At 40.6% G+C, this 14,516-nt stretch overlaps 1 protein-coding gene across 1 annotated transcript in view; it reads left to right on the top strand.

Annotated features, from left to right (window-relative positions):
- Positions 1-1,556: 1,556 nt before the first annotated feature.
- The window catches only part of LOC122921387 (Fc receptor-like protein 5), a 126,387-nt gene continuing 113,427 nt past the window's right edge, over positions 1,557-14,516 (top strand). The window contains exons 1-3 of the mRNA XM_044271366.1: positions 1,557-1,682; positions 5,884-5,904; positions 11,969-12,220. Coding sequence (XP_044127301.1) covers positions 1,652-1,682; positions 5,884-5,904; positions 11,969-12,220 — 304 coding nt within the window. The 5' untranslated portion in view covers positions 1,557-1,651. The remainder of the gene's footprint in view (positions 1,683-5,883; positions 5,905-11,968; positions 12,221-14,516) is intronic.

Genomic DNA, 14,516 nt, shown 5'->3' with positions numbered 1-14,516 from the left:
GTGAGCAATTGAGGATCAGCAGCTCAATGATCCACAGCTGCAGATCGATCAGTTAATCAAGTCCTTTGGAGGAGTTAATCTGCCTAATCTCGCCCTACTGTCGCAGCCGCAACCTCTCCCTACGCTAATCAGAGCAGAGTGACGGGCGGCGCTATGTGACTCCAGCTTAAATAGAGGCTGGGTCACATGGTGCTCTGGCCAATCACAGCCATGCCAATAGTAGGCATGGCTGTGATGGCCTCTTGGGGCAAGTAGTATGACGCTTGTTGATTGGCTGCTTTGCAGCCTTTCAAAAAGCGCCAAGAAAGCGTCACAAAAGCGCGAAGAAAGCGACGAACACCGAACCCGAACCCGGACTTTTACGAAAATGTCCGGGTTCGGGTCCGTGTCACGGACACCCCAAAATTCGGTACGAACCCGAACTATACAGTTCGAGTTCGCTCATCCCTAGTGACGAGTCGACCATGTTTGATTGTAAATTCCTCATGACAGCCCACAAATGTCGGCCACCACCCAAAACAAATCATGGTCCCTGTCTTAGGTAAATACAGTGGCATAAAAGGCCTTTTATGTCCGTTGAATGCCTAATTTTTGGGGCCTGTACTGGCTGACAGTTATATATTTATCCTGTGACTGCCTAATGTCCCTCCAGCCACAGAATCCAAAGTTTTAGGGATCATTAGGGATTTTCGCAATGGCGCTTTTTTTTAAACACTCAATCTGCATATACAGAGATTGTTATAACATGCGTGTGAAATGTAATCAAATACACTGCTTTAATGTCAAATTACTTACAGTAATCAGAAATTCTCCCTCAACGTCGCGAAAATTGTTGCCAACCATCTTTTCTGATCGCATCCAACTTCGGTCTGGTGGAAACCCAGTTTCTGTAGTAGGTCGCGCCTATTTTGCGCATTTGCATAGGCGAAAATCACATTGCCGATATTTTGCATTGAAAAAAATTATGAATGGAGATCGCAAATTCCAATAATACATCTGGTATGTCACTGTCCATGTTGTGGGACTATTTGTGCACTTCTAGTAAGCATTTGGTGGCTGCAAATATGACCTGAAGGTATTCCAGGTTCGCCTGTCGATGTTCGTCCATCACTAGTAATAATATTACAGGCTATAGCTACTTGAGAGGGGTCGTTGATCCAGGGAGTTATTCTGATTGCCTGATTGGAGTCGGGAAGGAATTTTTTTCGGGGAAGCCAAGTGGGGAAAATTGGCTTCTACCTCACAGATTTTTTTTTGCCTTCATCTTGATCAACTTGCAGGATAACAGGCCGAACTGGATGGACAGAGGGCTTTTTTCAGCCTTTAAACTATGTTACTATGAATGTGGAAATGTCTACAGTTTGGGTTTAGTGGATCATGTATAGAAGACAAGGTATCTATGACTCCTGTTCTCACATGTCTGGATAGTCCATTTCATGGTTTATCATATTTTTACTGCACACTTTAAACCTTCCTGTATACAAACTACACAACACATCATCTGCTACAAGTTAATATTTCACCATTCTCCTTCCTCCCTCCCTTCCGGTATTTTACGGGAATATAATGACTAAAATTAAGTTCTCCTTTTAGATTCAGCAGAATTACCTCCATCTATCCACCTAAACATTCCAAATTCTCTCCATCCATCATGTCCCCAGAGACGTCCGTGTTATTACTCTGTAAGTACCAAGATCTTCATGTCTTTCGTTCCCCATCTGATGGTGAGCAGTAACAGGGGGTGTAATAATGTCATATAAGTACTGGTCATTACATGCTATCAGGCTACAGGTACCATATGTTCCTCTGTTCAGGACCCTCATCTCATAGCCAGACAGGAGCGTCTTCCACTCTGGAGGACCTGGGGTCTTTTTGCATTATATGAATAGAGAAGGTCCTATCCCCTATTTTTATATGTAGCAGACCCTCAGGAGCAGCAGCACCGTGGAGGACATTATACATCAGTAATAAGAAGTGTAGCTATCAATTTAGCTCTGGGGTGATACAGTTAAAGACTAACTTGTGAGCAGCAATGTCTCTGTGTGTTTGCACCTCTGAATCTGCAATTTACCGCCAGTCTCTATAGACTTCTATGGGCAGCAAATATAATATGATCTCTCAGTGGTGTCCCACCTTTCATCTTCATAGACTTCTATGGGCAGCAATTATAATATGATCTCTCAGTGGGTCCCACCTTTCATCTTCATAGACTTCTATGGGCAGCAATTATAATATGATCTCTCAGTGGGTCCCACCTTTCATCTTCATAGACTTCTATTGGCATCCATTATAATATGATCTCTCAGTGGGTCCCACCTTTCATCTTCATAGACTTCTATGGGCATCCATTATAATATGATCTCTCAGTGGTGTCCCACCTTTCATCTTCATAGACTTCTATTGGCATCCATTATAATATGATCTCTCAGTGGTGTCCCACCTTTCATCTTCATAGACTTCTATGGGCAGCAATTATAATATGATCTCTCAGTGGTGTCCCACCTTTTATCTTCATAGACTTCGATGGGCAGCAATTATAATATGATCTCTCAGTAGTGTCCCCCTACTCATCATCATAAACTTCTATAGGCAGCAACTATAATGTGATCTCTCAGTGTATATATGTAGGGTAATTTAAGAAATGTGGATATTGGAGCTCCCACTAACAATTTAATAAACAATAGAGAATTTGGGAGAGCTTAAAATATAACTTTTACTGTTAATTTATATAAAATATAAAGCGCCACAAACAGATGCTTGAAATATGGCTAAATGTATGGAACAGTCTTACCGTTCAGATGCCCCCTGATAGGGATCAGCCTGGCGTGGTGGAAATAATACCGCGTCTGGGCCGAGGGTTAGATGTAGTTGATGGTAAATTCAAGATGTAGACTGGTACAGGGAACCGTTGTCCCTAGTAAGCCCTGAATGGGGAAGGGGGCAAAGCTACTGTTCACCTGCCTATCTACACAGAGTTCCTACCCCGCAAGGGGCGGCCCTGTCCGGATACCTTACCCTAAATTCGGGCGGGTATCCCTAGTATTGCCCTATAGGATGGTTCCCAACATGTCACGTTTCAAGTGATAAATCATCAGGGGAAGAGATCCAACAATGTGCAAAAGTAATCCTGGAAGGAAAAATGTATTTAACATGAGGATTTGGAAAAAAGAGGAGTTCACATGTATTGGGGAAAGAAAAAGGAATAGAACAGGGACGTACCTTAGATCAGTGGATCCATAGGATTGATAGAAAAGGACTTGATGTCCTTTTCTATCAATCCTATGGATCCACTGATCTAAGGTACGTCTAAGGTACGTCCCTGTTCTATTCCATCTATAGGGCATTACTAGGGATACCCGCCTGAATTTAGGGTAAGGTATCCGGACAGGGCCGCCCCTTGCGGGGTAGGAACTCTGTGTAGATAGGCAGGTGAACAGTAGCTTTGCCCCCTTCCCCATTCAGGGCTTACTAGGGACAACGGTTCCCTGTACCAGTCTACATCTTGAATTTACCATCAACTACATCTAACCCTCGGCCCAGACGCGGTATTATTTCCACCACGCCAGGCTGATCCCTATCAGGGGGCATCTGAACGGTAAGACTGTTCCATACATTTAGCCATATTTCAAGCATCTGTTTGTGGCGCTTTATATTTTATATAAATTAACAGTAAAAGTTATATTTTATGCTCTCCCAAATTCTCCATTGTTCTCTCAGTGTATATACATTATGTATACGTTTTTCAACAATTAACTGTGAATGAGTGAACACTGCAGGAGGCGGGAGAAAAAGGCATTTTTCCGTGATATTTTAGAAAGTTTCTTACCTTACCTCATTAATTTTTAGACAAAAATAAAAATGTAAGCAAACTACAATTGCTGCCAGGTTCTCTAACTTTTTGCAGTGGAATGCTAGGAACTCTAGCAGTGACCACAAGGGGGAGCCTTCCAGCCAAGGCATTGTGCAAGGTGGGGAACTTTAGCACAGGGAGCTGTTATTTACCATAGCAAGTGATTGTCAACTTGACTATGATTAAGTCTTCATTTTGTGCTTATAGAAATGTATTATTTATTAAATTTTAAAATAGGATTAAGAAATTGAGAGATAATTACAGTGCTTGTTAACGAATGTAATGGTTTTTGGTAGTAGTGCTATTATTGTGTAACATAGAAACCTAGAATGTGTCGGCAGATGAGAACCATTTGGCCCATCTAGTCAGCCCAATATACTGAATACTATGGATAGCCCCTGGCCCTATCTTATATGAAGGATGGCCTTATGCCTATCTCATGCATGCTTAATCTCCTTCACTGTATTTGCAATCATATTACTGCTATTTTACTGGGTCTGATCTGTTCCTGTGTAGAATTTGAATGTAAAAGGAAAATTGAACAAATTCTAAAACACAATATTTAATTAATGATAATGACTTACAGTATGTTGATTATTCATATTTTAACCTGGTTTTAGAAGAAAATAATAATAATAATAATGATATATATATATATATATATCCTAGTTGTACTCCTTAGAAATGTTTTATTGAAAGTGAAAAATAACTATGTATAATAACAAATATCAATTTATGATTAATTTTATTTATATTGAATTAGAGAAAAATACCAATACCCATGTATTGGGATTATTAATGTTATGAGATAGATAATAGATAGATGATATATAGATAGATATGAGATAGATAGATATGAGATAGATAGATAGATAGATAGATAGATAGATAGATAGATAGATATGAGATAGATAGATATGAGATAGATAGATAGATAGATATTAGATATGAGATAGATATGAGATAGATAGATAGATATGAGATAGATAGATAGATAGATATGAGATAGACAGATAGATAGATAGATAGGAGATAGATAGATAGATAGATAGGAGATAGATAGATAGATAGATAGATATTAGATATGAGATAGATAGATAGATAGATAGATAGATAGATAGATAGATAGATAGATATGAGATGGATAGGAGATAGATAGATAGATATTAGATATGAGATAGATAGATAGATATGAGATAGATATGAGATAGATAGATATGAGATAGATAGATAGATAGGAGATAGATAGATATGAGATAGATAGGAGATAGATAGATAGATATGAGAGAGATAGATAGATAGATAGATATGAGATAGATAGATAGGAGATAGATAGATAGATATGAGAGAGATAGATAGATATGAGATAGATATGAGATAGATAGATAGATAGATAGATAGATAGATAGATAGATAGATAGATAGATATGAGATAGATATGAGATAGATAGATATGGGATAGATAGATATGAGATGGATATGAGATGGATAGGAGATAGATAGATATGAGATAGATAGATAGGAGATAGATAGATAGATAGATATGAGATAGATAGATAGATAGATAGGAGATAGATAGATATGAGATAGATAGATAGATAGATAGATAGATATGAGATAGATAGATAGGAGATAGATAGATAGATAGATAGATATGGGATAGATAGATATGAGATGGATAGGAGATAGATAGATAGATAGATATGAGATAGATATGAGATAGATAGATAGATAGATAGATATGAGATAGATAGATATAAGATAGATAGATAGATATGAGATAGATAGATAGATAGATAGATAGATATTAGATATGAGATAGATATGAGATGGATAGATATGAGATAGATAGATAGATAGATAGATAGATAGATAGATATTAGATATGAGATAGATAGGTATGAGATGGATAGGAGATAGAGAGATAGATATAGATTGATAGATTATACAGTACAACATTTACTAATCTATGATAATCACATGTATAAGGATTATTTTACATTACATACTCTTTTTTCTATTCTATTTTATAGTGATGGTCCTCCTAAATGTAGGTAAGTTACATCACTTGCTTTTTACAAACATGAAATGTGTAAATGTCATTTCATTCTGTAAAATATCTCAAAATGTAAAAAAAAAAAAAAAAAAAAAAAAATTCTGTACCACGAGCCACACAAGAAAGGCAGCGGGAGATTAGGGAGGTTAACAAGTGGTTCAAGAACTGGTGTAGGAAGGAGGGGTTTGGGTTCCTGGAGAACTGTGCGACTTTTCTGTTGGCTACAGGCTCTATCTTAGGCCTCATGCACACAACCGTTGTTCTGGTCCGCATCCGTTGTTTTTATTTTAGGAATAATTGAGGAACACAAGTTGCAGTGAACCAAAACTTCCTTTACTGAAACAGTTCAACTATTTACAGTTCTTTAGTTGGTTACATACATCAAAGGTTGAATTTAGGCAGGATTTATATCAATTGGCAGGCACAATGTTCTTGCAAGATACTCAGAGGGTTAAACACTTACAGGTCAGGCTGCACTTTTCCTCAGAATCCTGTCTGTCTTTCTCCAAGGCCCGTATGCCCTATAGCTGGCTTTATCCTTGGTTAGGGAAAACTTCCTTCAGCTCTCTGGTTTGGCTGGAATACCTTTTGCTCTGCACCGCACTTGGTAGGAACTTGGTTTTCTCTCAGGAGGCACACCCTTCTCCTGGTGGCAAACTAGAAGCCTGGGCTATCTAGCTGCATGTCAGAAGCTCCACTTCAGCTCCTCTCAGGCTAAAGTACACCCTCTCTTCTGACTCTACACTTCCTTCCCTGAACAGGACCTGACTATTTATACTAGGGGTTGCCTAGCTCCCTCTACTGTCTAGGAGGAGGAACTACACCCTAACAGGCCTGATACACAGATAACAGGGAAAAATACACAAAAAAACATTATATAAAACACAGTGACCCTGTCCTGCAGGAGGTGGGAACAACGTGGCCCAATTGACCCTTGTGTAGTGCCTACATTTACCTAGTGGGACACTACACGGACAGCACTCCGTGTGCTGTCCGCATCTGTTGCTCCGTTACGTAGCCCCGCAAAAGAAATATAACATGTACTATTCTTGTCCGTTTTGCGGACAAGAATAGGCATTTGTACAATGGGCCGCATGTTCCGTTCCGCAAATTGCGGAAGGCACACAGGCGGCTTCCGTGCTTTGCGTATCCGCAATTTTCGGACCGCAAAAAATGGAATGGTCGTGTGCATGAGGCCTTAGGCTACTTTCACACTAGCGTTAATATTTTACGGTATTGAGATCCGTCATAGGGTCTTAATACCGGAAAAAAACACTTCCGCTTTGTCCCCCTTCATTGTCAATAGGGACAAAACGTAACTGAACAGAACGGAATGCTCTAAAATGCATTCCGTTCTCATACCGTAGAGCAAACTGAAGCATGATGTGGTTTTCTTTCCGTCCTGGGATGGGGAGTAACATGGATTCGTCATGACCCACAATGCAAGTCAATGGGGACAGATCCGTTTTCTCTGCCACAATCTGCCACAATAGAAAACGGATCCGTCCCTAATTGACTTTCAATGGAGTTCATGACAGATCCGCCTGGGGTATGTTAGAAATAATACAACCGGATCCGTTCATAACAAATGCAGATGGTTGTATTATCAGTAACTGAAGCGTTTTTGCTGAACCCTGCCGGATCCAGCAAAAACGCTAGTGTGAAGGTCTTAGGGATGGGCTGCACCTCAATGGGGAAGGGGCAAGTGTTTTGGGGGAAAAGATGGCTAGAAGGTTAGAGGAGTGTTTAAACTAGGGACTGGGGGAGGGTAATTACGTTATAGGATGGGAAGATAGTGCAGATAGAGACCGGGGGCAAGGTAGTGGGACAGGGGAGGAATGGAAGGAGGGACTAGAACAGTTCAGAAGGAAAGGTGTAGGGTAAAAAATATACATAAACCTCTCAACGAAATATACTAGGCGGCAGATCATAATGAGGTGGTTATTATGGGGGACTTCAACTACCCAGATATAGACTGGGAAACTGAACCCTGTACATCTCATAAAGGAAACAGGTTCTTGGCCATAACCAAAGACAATTACCTTTCACAACTGGTTCAGGACCCGACTAGAGGGACGGCCATACTACAGTCATGGCCAAAAGTTTTGAGAATTACATAAATATTGGAAATTGGAAAAGTTGCTGCTTAAGTTTATATAATAGCAATTTGCATATACTCCAGAATGTTATGAAGAATGATCAGATGAATTGCATAGTCCTTCTTTGCCATGAAAATTAACTTAATCCCCCCAAAAAACTTTCCACTGAAGAAAACCACTCAGCAGCAGCAGGACATGGAGAAAAACCTGAACCAGCAGGTGGTGGCATACTTGGACTGCACCCTGTCACCCCACATCCAAGATCTCCTGGGCTACTGAGCAGCTAAACTTGAATTGTGGTCGAAACTGGCCAGATCCAGAGACAGAAAGACATATCTACTTTACAGTACTCTAGGAAAAAGAAAAAAAACAAACTAGAATGTCCAGAATCTCCATGGCTAAGCACTGGAGTCAATCAGTAAGGAGTTTGCTGTTTAAGGCTGATAGAGATTTTACTGCAGTAAGAGGGATCCTTCACACTTGGATATGGTCTGGCCAACCGTATCTTAATCCTGCACCCTTCATCTTGGAATTACAGTTACCATTGCAAGAATAATATTGGCACTTTAGATACTGCAAAAAGAAACTTTGGAGATATAGTGGAAAGAAGTACTACAGTCGTGGCCAAAGGTTTTGAGAATTACATAAATATTGGAAATTGGAAAAGTTGCTGCTTAAGTTTTTATAATAGCAATTTGCATATACTCCAGAATGTTATGAAGAGTGATCAGATGAATTGCATAGTCCTTCTTTGCCATGAAAATTAACTTAATCCCAAAAAAACCTTTCCACTGCATTTCATTGCTGTCATTAAAGGACCTGCTGAGATCATTTCAGTAATCGTCTTGTTAACTCAGGTAAGAATGTTGACGAGCACAAGGCTGGAGATCATTATGTCAGGCTGATTGGGTTAAAATGGCAGACTTGACCTGTTAAAAGGAGGGTGATGCTTGAAATCATTGTTCTTCCATTGTTAACCATGGTGACCTGCAAAGAAACGTGTGCAGCCATCATTGCGTTGCATACAAATGGCTTCACAGGCAAGGATATTGTGGCTACTAAGATTGCACCTCAATCAACAATTTATAGGATCATCAAGAACTTCAAGGAAAGAGGTTTAATTCTTGTTAAGAAGGCTTCAGGGCGTCCAAGAAAGTCCAGCAAGCACCAGGATTGTCTCCTAAAGAGGATTCAGCTGCAGGATCGGAGTGCCACCAGTGCAGAGCTTGCTCAGGAATGGCAGCAGGCAGGTGTGAGCGCATCTGCACGCACAGTGAGGCGAAGACTTTTGGAAGATGGCCTGGTGTCAAGAAGGGCAGCAAAGAAGCCGCTTCTCTCCAAAAAAACACATCAGGGACAGATTGATATTCTGCATAAAATATGGTGAATGGACTGCTGAGGACTGGGGCAAAGTCATATTCTCTGATGAAGCCTCTTTCCGATTGTTTGGGGCATCAGGAAAAAGGCTTGTCCGGAGAAGAAAAGGTGAGCGCTACCATCAGTCCTGTGTCATGGCAACAGTAAAGCATCCTGAGACCATTCATGTGTGGGGTTGCTTCTCATTCAAGGGAGTGGGCTCACTCACAATTTTGCCCAAAAACACAGCCATGAATAAAGAATGGCACCAAAACACCCTCCAACAGCAACTTCTTCCAACAATCCAACAACAGTTTGGTGAAGAACAATGCATTTTCCAGCACGATGGAGCACCGTGCCATAAGGCAAAAGTGATAACTAAGTGGCTCGGGGACCAAAACCTTGACATTTTGGGTCCATGGCCTGGAAACTCCCCAGATTTTAATCCCATTGAGAACTTGTGGTCAATCCTTAAGAGGCGGGTGGACAAACAAAAACCCACTAATTCTGACAAACTCCAAGAAGTGATTATGAAAGAATGGGTTGCTATCAGTCAGGAATTGGCCCAGAAGTTGATTGAGAGCATGCACAGTCGAATTGCAGAGGTCCTGAAAAAGAAGGGCCAACACTGCAAATACTGACTCTTTGCATAAATGTCATGTAATTGTCGATAGAAGCCTTTGAAACGTATGAAGTGCGTGTAATTATATTTCACTACATCACAGAAACAACTGAAACAAAGATCAAAAAGCAGTTTAGCAGCAAACTTTGTGAAAACGAATATTTGTGTAATTCTCAAAACTTTTGGCCACGACTGTAGACTTAGTACTAACCAATAGACCTGACAGAACAACAGATGTGCAGGTTGGGGGACACCTGAGAAATAGTGACCATAACCTTCCAATTGTCACTCAAAAGAGTGTTTTTTCAGGGAGGAACAAAAATACCAGACTTCAAAAAAGTAAAATTTAGCCAACTAAGAGAGGCCGTAGGCCTAACTAAATGGGACAAAGTCCTCAAAAAAAAAAAAAAAAAACAGCCACAAAAGGGGATAGTTTTAAAAGCATCCTAAAATCTAATTGTGAGAGGTACATACCTTATGGGAATAAAAGGTTAAGGAACAAGAAAAAAACAATGTGGATAAATAGAACTGTAAAGCTAGCAATAAATGACAAAAAGAAAGCATTTAAATCACTAAAACAGGAGGGGAACCAGGAAGCACTGAAAAATTTTAAGGAAAAAGATGGAAGATGTAAAAGATAAAAAAAAAGCAGCCAAACTAGAAACCGAGAAATTAATTGCCAAAGACAGTAAAACTAACCCTAAAATGTTCTTCAATTATATAAATGGTAAAAAGTATAAATCTGAAGGTGTCGCCCCTTTACAGAGTAATGAGGGGGGAGTTGCAGACAGCGATGAGGAGAAAGCAAAGCTATTAAATATTTATTTTTCCACTGTATTCACTGAGGAAAATAAACTGTCAGATAAAATGCAGAATGTAAAAGTAAATCCCCCATTAAAAGTGCCCTGTCTGACCCAGGAAGAAGTACAGCATCTTAAAGAGATCAAAATAGACAAATCGCCAGGACCAGATGTCATACACCCCCGTATCCTAAGAGAATTAAGTCATGTCATAGCCGGACCCTTTTTTTTTATGTTTAAGGACTCTATACTGACAGGGAGTATTCCACAGGATTGGCTCATAGCAAATGTGGTGCCAATATTCAAAAAGGGTCCATAAACACAGCCCGGAAACTATAGGCCGGTAAGTTTAACATCTGTCGTGGGTAAACTGCTTGAAAGTTTTCTAAGAGATGCTATCTTGGAGTACGTCAATGAAAATAAGCAAATAACGCCATATCAGCATGGCTTCATAAGGGATCGATCATGTCAAACTAATTTAATCAGTTTCTATGAGGAGGTGAGTTCTAGACTTGACAGCGGCAAAACAATGGATGTCGTATATCTGGACTTCTCCAAAGCATTTGACACTGTACCACATAAAAGGTTAGTATATAAAATGAGAATGCTTGGACTGGGAGAAAATGTCTGTATGTGGGTAAGTAACTGGCTCAGTGATAGAAAACAGAGGGTGGTTATTAATGGTACACACGATCTCCTGCCGGCAAACAGCCAATCAGTATGTGGAAGAGCGATGGCAATACCGATCACTCCTCTCCATACTCTGGAGAAGATCACAGCATGTAAATGCAGCGGTCTCCTCCACCAGCAATCAGCAGATTGTCAGAAAGGAACACTTCCTTACCGATAATCTGCTGCTTTGTAATCCAATGTAATGGGACATTTACTATTGCCAGCAGTAGTAGAAGATAATTTACCTTCCTCACCAATGATATGACCACATGACCGCTGATCCCCATGGTGTGTGTGTTCATTTCTGCACAGTTTTGTCTCTGCTAGTCTTACTTTTTGTATATCTTGTGCCAAAAGAAGACAAAAGGGGAGAGAAAATAAGTGAGCAAAGTGACTGACATCTAGAAAGTGGGGAGGAGAGCGTCAACCTGTAAAGGACTGCCCAGAAAAAATATGCATTTTGTGGTCTTGGGCTCATAGATGTTTTTACTACCAGAGAATTATGCTTTGTAGGACATTCCTCCAGACCTGTGGTGACCTTTACTCCAAACTCAAAGAAGATATTCCGTACTGAATCTATCTCGATGACTTGTGATGTGGGCCCTACTGAACAAAACAATCAGAAGTATGACTGGTTCAGAACTGGCGCACACGTACACAACGGTAAAACGTATGCAATAGAATCTGCTAAAACATCACACAGTGGAAGTTACCAGTGTTTTTCCCAACATGCGAGTGACCCTTATAGACTGGATGTCAGTGATGGTAAGTAAATAATGGTGCCAAATCATTGCCTAAATAAAAATGCTATACAGTACCCATAACACAGCATAGCCGCTTATTAATAGAGTCTCACAATGCCTAATACAAGCATACAGTGTTCAAATAATACCCCCCAAATTACCCGTTGTCGGCCAAACTAGAGGGCTACTAGAGTGCTAGAAGTGAGTAACCAGCTATGAAAAAAAAACATTATTTAGAAGTTGTGTATTATATAGGTGTCTAAATGTGGCTACTCTAAGGGATTGCTCTCTCTGGGGGTCACAATCACAGACTTCTTTGCAGACAACAGGATTTAATGTCCAAACTGGTGCTTTATTGTGGCACTTCTGCACCCGCACAAATACAAGCATCAAAATAAACACCTGCCCATCTGGGCTCTAACTAATACATAGTTATTTTCCCTGACTCACCTCTAAGTACTGCTTATACACATGGCCTCAAGAGCCAACCCTCAGCCGATTCACTCACGGAGCACAAGTCCAGATAGGGAAGAGATCCGGCTACACGTAGCCTCGTGGCCCCTCAGCCCTCCTGGCTGAGACCACCCAGAGCCTCTGTAGGCCTCTGTTTCCAATTCTTTTCTTCCCAGACTGACACACAGAGGGTTGGTTTTATCCCTCCTTGATCACAGCAGGCCTCACCTGCGATGACCTCAGGTAAAAGACAACACCCGTACTGGAAGGGTGTGGACTGGCAGATCCCACTACCAAACCTATCCACCAGTCCAAATAAAATCCAGCCCAGAACAAAACATAAACAAAACTGTCTCAGCAAACTAAGCTTAGCTGAAACCCCAGCAGATTTCTCGATTTTCTTTACCTCACCCAGCTGAGGTACCTGGGTAGGATATCCACGCCTTCCAGTACTGTACACATCACCACACTACCTAGTGGTTATGATGGGAGTTGCAGTCTGTTGAGGGGTTTCCTAGCAAGTTGTGATAACGTATCATGAGAAATTAGAGTCTTAAAAAGGACCTTTCATGGGTCCGAACATTGTAAGATAACTATATGGACATGTAGAGTAGCACCCAGGGATCTCACTGCACTTACTATTATCCCTGGGCACGGCTCTGTTCGCCCGCTGTGGCCCCGTTACCTTCTCCCGCGCTGTATAGTAATTGCTACTATCGGTACTTCTCCCTGGCTGTAGCGCTGTCCAATCGCAGCACAGAGCTCACAGCCATGGAGAAAAAAACCTCCCAGGCTGTGAGGGAGAAGGAACGCCCAGGGAAAAACAGGGAAGACTCCTCCCTGGTTTACCGATAGTAGCAATTACCATATAGCATTTACCATACAGAGTTTTGGTAAAACTTTTCATATGTCTTAGAGACAAGCAAAATGTTTTGATCGGTGGGGCCTGAGCACTGAGATTGCTATAATCTCACTCTCTCTACTCGCTGTGTCTGCTTCTCACTCATCGTTCTAGCAATCAGTGGTGGTCTCAGTGCTCCAACCCCCAAAAATCAAAACATTTAAAATGTTTCTATGACATATCTAAACTTATATAAAAAATCAGTGACCCTTTAACAAAATTTGTGGAAAGGTGTGGAAAGGTAAAATTGGACACATCTGGAACACTGCACTACAGGTGATATTAAAGCCCTGGTGGTCCAGAGGTCAAATATATTATGAATAGTGGCTTGATATTTTTGGTGGTCTTGGTTAGAGAAGAGGATGAAGTACTGTACATGGCAGTATAGCATAGTAAAGGGATTAATATCCCTAGTGGTCTATTGTCTAGTTGACGGTCTAAGTCAACAAAAGACTAACTTGATTGATGTCTAGGGAGGTAAAATGGATAAACATCTGGTGTGTAATCATGTTCTTACCATTTCAGGTACTAACACTGCCCTGCTCTGATTTATTGCATTCAGCTTCCCTTTACTGTACTGCAGTGAACATAAAATTGTAGTGCCACAAATTTACAGACATAGGGAAAAACACTTAGGCACACTTGACTTTCCAGGGGCTATCCTGTGGGTTTGGACTCCAAAACTGGGTCTAGAGTGCAATCTCTGGGTACTATCATACCTCTTGTGCCCTCTCATGTACAGTTTTTTTTTGTTTGATACTTCCAGTTCCTGGACTGGCCATAACAAGTATAAAATTCCCAGCTCACGTTGAGCTATCTTCCCACTTCTTAAACTGATACATTGTGAAAGAACATTAATGGGATTCTATAAGCTGTACCTTCATGAATTTCCAAACTTAAAGGATGTGTTGAGGTGGAGTTCACAGATTTCTTTCATATCTTCTGAGATACATTAAGTTGAGAT

This window comes from Bufo gargarizans, chromosome 11, assembly GCF_014858855.1.
Source record: "Bufo gargarizans isolate SCDJY-AF-19 chromosome 11, ASM1485885v1, whole genome shotgun sequence".
Classification (NCBI taxonomy): domain Eukaryota; kingdom Metazoa; phylum Chordata; class Amphibia; order Anura; family Bufonidae; genus Bufo; species Bufo gargarizans.
Note: the sequence above shows the minus strand (reverse complement) of the source record. Positions and strands in the feature narration are given on the sequence as shown.